The 5,667-nt window shown below is 46.6% G+C and overlaps 1 protein-coding gene across 1 annotated transcript; it reads left to right on the forward strand.

Annotated features, from left to right (window-relative positions):
* The first annotated feature begins 282 nt into the window (after nucleotides 1–282).
* LOC128306987 (origin recognition complex subunit 2) lies at nucleotides 283–2,596 on the forward strand. Its single transcript, XM_053044678.1, has 2 exons — nucleotides 283–1,088; nucleotides 1,149–2,596. Exons 1-2 carry the CDS (start codon nucleotides 299–301, stop codon nucleotides 2,507–2,509), a joined length of 2,151 nt encoding a protein of 716 aa, XP_052900638.1. The 5' UTR covers nucleotides 283–298; the 3' UTR covers nucleotides 2,510–2,596.
* The last annotated feature ends 3,071 nt before the right edge of the window (nucleotides 2,597–5,667 follow it).

A 5,667-nucleotide genomic window follows, 5' to 3' on the forward strand; every position in this document is an offset into this window, starting at 1 on the left:
TGACACATGCCGGTTTGCATTCGACGCGCAGCCGCTTTGCGCGGCAAAACGTAAACATAACAGCAACAGTAGGTACATTTGGTGAATGTTGTTCAATTTCGTTACATTTTCTTTACGATATCATGAAAACGTTCTGTTGTTTTTATATTTTTAGAAAAACCTAACCACAACTGCTGTGTTCTTCTGTGTATATGTGGCTTGCAGCTGTGGTGTTGATTTATTCAAAGTGTGGAGACAAAAACATTATCTCACTTGCTTATAATTATCTATCCAAGATCAGTTTGTAACATTTAATACGATGAGTAGCAGCAATGCGGAACACTATTTGGAGCAGAAAAACATGAGGAAAATGCAACAGCCAACGGTATTGCTGCTCGACAGTGACGAAACGGACAGTTCGATCGATGAGATCGCGCTAAATGAAGCAATTTCAAGCAGCAGTGGTCGTCGTTCGTTGCATTGCAAAGACTATACGCTAAAGAAGAATTTAACAAGGCGTCGTGATAGCAAAAATGCTAGTACAACTGAATCTAGCGATGATGAGGGTAGCATCGAGTATGATGGAATGGATGAGGATAGTGAGAATCGTGAACAGCTACAGCAGCGAGTTGGCAGCGATAGAAAGGAAAGTCCCGAGTCCGATAGTGGTAGCGAACGTAAGAAGCCTACAATATCCACCGTAGCTCCCACAACTCCCAACAGTGTTCGTCGATCGTCCCGTATCGCGTCCCCGTGTAAGCGTTACTCAAAGGACTTCCTGACGGAAAGTGTAAAAGCGAATCGGAAAGGCATGCACGCCACAATCTCGACCAGTACGGATGAGGAAAGCATGAGCGAGGACGGGAACCATGAGGATAGCTTGGAAATGTTGAACAACAAAGTTGCCGCTACGACACTGTTCGAGGCACAGAGGGATGTACCCGGGGCCGGTATTTATGGTTTCCAAACGCCCAAGAAACGAGGCTCAATGAGCGCTCTTGCGCAGGCTAGCAGTGCGACACGTACACCACGGTCGCCTCGTTGCTCGGTAACCGTGTACGGCAATGTTCCCACTACACCGCTGCACGTGCGAAGAAGGAACAAGAAAGGTAATATAATCGTCATCTATCCCTTGTTTGCTTGTTTTTGAGAATGAGAATTCATTTTAGAGTTGTCGAAGGCACTGCAAGCATCTATGCGAGAAGATTTTTCGGCTAGTGAGAGCGACTACATCCCGACCGATGAGGACGATGAAGAAGACTCCGAATCTGAAGAGGCAGAGGAGGATGAAATTGCGAGTCCTTCATCTGATGATGAAACAGGAAGTGAACGTCCACAAAAGGGACGCAAGTCGACGGTTGAAGCTAATATCACACCACTCACTCCAGCGGTTCCAGTTCCGGCTATGTTGCAGTCGCAATCAACAGCCACCGGCCGATCAACTCGCACCACCCGAGGTGCATCGAACAAGGCCACATCCGACATGCAGTACATCGTGGAAAGCGACAACTACTTCTCGGCCTTTTCCGGTGCTAAATCTGTCACTTCCGACCATACGCTTGATCGGCTGAATACACCACGGCTCGCGCAGGATGTTTTGCACCGACTGCTGCAGGCAACGAACGCCTCATCGCGGCATGCGTCCGCCATACAGGACATGCTGACAGAGTACGAGCAGCAGTTTGATCGCTGGTTGTTCCTGCTGGACGAAGGTTTCAGTGTGTTGATGTACGGGGTCGGTTCGAAGCGTTCGCTATTGCAAACATTCCACCACAAGATGCTGGCGGACCGTCCGGTGCTGGTAGTGAACGGATTCTTCCCAGGGCTAACCGTCAAGGATGTGCTGGATGCGGTGGCAAACGATTTGCTCGATCTGCAGCTACAAACCTCCGTCCATCACGAAGCGATCGATGAGATCGAGCACGAGCTATCGCTGCAGCCGGACCTGCACGTGTTTCTGCTGGTTCACAATCTCGACGGTATTGCAATGCGCGGTGATCGCATGCAGACGACCATGTGCCGGTTGGCAAGCATCCCGAACGTCCATCTGGTCGCGACAATCGATCACATCAATGCGCCGCTGCTGTGGGACGCATCCAAGCTAAGCCTGTACAACTTCTGCTGGTGGGACGTCACCACCATGCTGCCGTACAGCGTCGAGACGGCGTTCGAGAACTCGCTGCTGGTGCAGAGCGGTGGCGAGCTGGCTCTGTCCTCGATGAGTAGCGTGTTCGCGTCGCTCACCAGCAATTCCCGTGGCATCTTCATGGTGATCGTGAAGTATCAACTAGCGAACAGTGGTCCCGCAAACCCTCAATATGCCGGCATGCAGTTTAAGGATCTGTACTGGGCCTGCCGTGAGGCGTTCCTCGTCAGCAGCGACATTGCGTTGCGTGCCCAGCTGACCGAGTTCACCGATCACAAGCTGCTGCGGATCAAGCGCTCGCTGGACGGTTCGGAATATCTCAACATACCAATCGAGCACGGTCTGCTGAAGCGTTTCGTCGATGAAACTGCCAAGAGTTCGTAGAATACGTGTAAGATGGTGGCCCAGTTAGAACCCGACACATATTTCTTTAATTGCATTTTGTCATACCATTTTTATTACACTATCGTACTTTTGAATTGTTTGTTCCGGTCTTTAGAGGATAGAGAGTTTTGAGAAATTATATTTAACAGCAGCATCTGCTTTAGTTACGGTTAATGCTCAGGACAGGCCGCTCAGTGTTCAGCAGGCACTGTGAAACAAAAGGGGTTCAAATTACATTATGAAGTGCAGTAACAATGCGATCGAAGTTTATGAAGTTTAACGGAACTTAAGGGCATAATTAGAGAGGAGAAGAATATGTGCTCGCGGTCAGCAAGTTATTAATAATATGTTTTCATGTTTGCGGTCCTACATCAAAGGTCTTTCAATTCCCCTGCCATCTTCTGTATTTGCTTATAGATGGATAATCGGTCCTTGAATTTCGAACCGAACCTTCGGTCTAGAAACACACATGCTAACGGGTATATCACCTATTAGAAGCTATTACTAAGACGCATAGGTAAAAGGGATCAGGGATGCTCATGAAAAAAATACTGTAAAGAACATCGAATGTTAAAGGCCAAATGATAATACTGGATGGCTTTGTGACGTGCGTCCTCCAAGATTCTCTACAATATTTACGCACTGTTTACCAAAAGTTATTATTTGTGTTTTGTTTTCTTGAATTTGGCAGTTTATTGTGGGAACAATTAAACCAAAATTACCAACAAGAAATAGTTGAGAGAAGTGATTGAAATCACTTCTTTGAAGACACTTTTCTTTTAAGACATTACTAAATCATATAATGCCCCCTTAAACTTCGACTCCTCCCGCACACACATCCAGTGCGGGAATGTCATCGTAGACGCAGACTCGTTGCCGTTCCGAACTGTCTTCTACGCTACCATTCAGTTGGTTTGGCGTCCGACTGTCAGTACACACTGGCTGGCGGCACCGGGCACATCCTTGCTGCTCTTGCTACGAACGTACGGCACCCGCTGTGGGCGCCCGGGACATCTCCTTTCTCCTGGTTTTTTCTCACCACTATCTCACCCCCGGCTCGGGCTGTTTAGTTATCCCGCAGGAAGCGTTACGAGAACCCACCCTAAACTGTTCCCTTTACTTAAAGCCACCACATATTTTTCTTTCCACACACACACACACGCACACAGACGCGCGCGTTCGCTTTACCGGTCCGAAGCGTATCCTTTATCTTATTCTGTTAATATTCTGGTTAGTGAAAAGTCTGTCCTTAAAACCTATCCGCATCCCGTTTTGTGAAGTGAAGTGTCTGCTGGCAGCTCAGAAAGGTGATTAACCCTAACCTAAACCGCGAAATCATCTGCTTACGTGGAATCTGTCTCCGGAACAATCGCTTCCAGATGTCGAAGGATGTACGCAGTGCAAATTTTAGCCATTGTTTTCTTACACTGCTCGTGTTAATGCATACGAGAAGAAAAACATAGTTTAATATTAATTCCATCCGTCCCCATTTTAAGAAGAAACGTTCTTTCCTTCTTTTTACTTTTTTCCCGTGCGTACACACACACACACATGCGTATCGTATGTCCAAGCGCCTAACAGTAGGCAACCGGCATAGATTTTTAGTCGTATCCGGGAGCCTTAGGGCTTAGGGAGCAAATAGGGGAAACAAAAGGAAAGCATCATCGTATCGAATAGGAGTTCTTACAATCCGCGTAGTGTTAGTGAAAGTATGCTATTTTTGCCCTTTGTCAGGATATATCGTATGCGTATCCACCGCGCAGCACGACGTTTCTGAGTGTGGTTCAAGATCAAAACAAAGGGACGAAGTCTTGCGTGCGTACGATAAAAGAGCGAGTGGGTGAGAAAAAGAGAGCGAACGCGTTTCGTGTTGGAAAATTGTTTTCCCCCATGTAATGACAAGCATAAACATATCGAAATAGTGAAAAGGAGAACGAGCGTGAGAGAGAGAGAAAGCGAGAGACTTTAGAGTCTATTATGAATGCATCCTGAAGCACGTGCCTATTACGTGAGTCCTTCTGAAGTTTACAAGAGAAAAAAGTATAAACACACATGTAATTGCTGTGATTCAATTACATTTCACTTAAAAATATTATTTCTACGATTTGCGCCTAAAGGTATGCTACACACGTACATTGAAGTTTTAAAGCATTACGCCTAAAGGCACGGCAAGGCAAGGCAGGCATATTGTTAACGGCAAAACGCATCAGAACTATAAGAGAAAGAAAAACTGTCCCATTACACTCAACAGTAAAACTTAAGTGGTCTAAAAAACTATCAGTTGCATACTTTTAGGCGCTACAAACGTAAGAATCTATCTTGAGTACCAACGCTTACTGATCATTTTGTAACAAGCGTTACGATGAAATTCTTATCTACCTAACGCGAACAAAACGAAACGATTTCTTTTGATCGAATGATCTATTCCCTCCAAGTGGTGTAATCCGCCATACGGCAACCGAGATGACGTGTACAGGTTGGATGGATTGTAAACGCTAAATAATGCCAAAATCCACCTTCACAGGTGAAAGTGATTAAAAGGCAGTTAACGATAGGAAAAACACAAAGAGAAAATCGGAAAGCAAGCGAGAGAGAGAGAGAGTGTATGTGTGTGTGTTTTGCTAGTGAGGTCGGGTTCCGAACGTCGGGGGTTTAGACGTTAAATTCGAATCTTGCAAGAGTGGGCCTGCGCATATGCGGTTTCCCATCGCATTCTGTATGATGCTACTAGCTTCGCACTATCAGGCAAGATAACAGCAGCAAGGAGAACACTAGGCACTGGTTACACCGTACACAGCGAGAGACAGTGAGATTGTGGGAGCGTATGAGTGCTTACGCGCTCGTGAATTTCTCAAATCGCGTACAGGGTAGATGCACACTACCATTGCGAAAGGGGAGCTAGATTATACAACAATGCCATAAATATCCAGCCAGCAAAAAAAAGAGGCGGTTGGTTGGTTGGGAGAGAGGAAGGGAAAGGACGAGAAGGAACGGCCGAATCCAAATCGTTCGCTGGACGAAAACGTCACCGACAGCGACGGCGACACGACGTGTCTCGGACAGCTTTTGGTGTTGTATAACCAAACCATTTCGCAGGAGCAGCAGTAGCAAGCAGTCACAACGCAATCCGCTGCGAACTCGTACGCTCGCCCAGCTGC

This window comes from Anopheles moucheti, chromosome X (assembly GCF_943734755.1).
Source record: "Anopheles moucheti chromosome X, idAnoMoucSN_F20_07, whole genome shotgun sequence".
NCBI classification, from domain to species: Eukaryota; Metazoa; Arthropoda; class Insecta; order Diptera; family Culicidae; genus Anopheles; species Anopheles moucheti.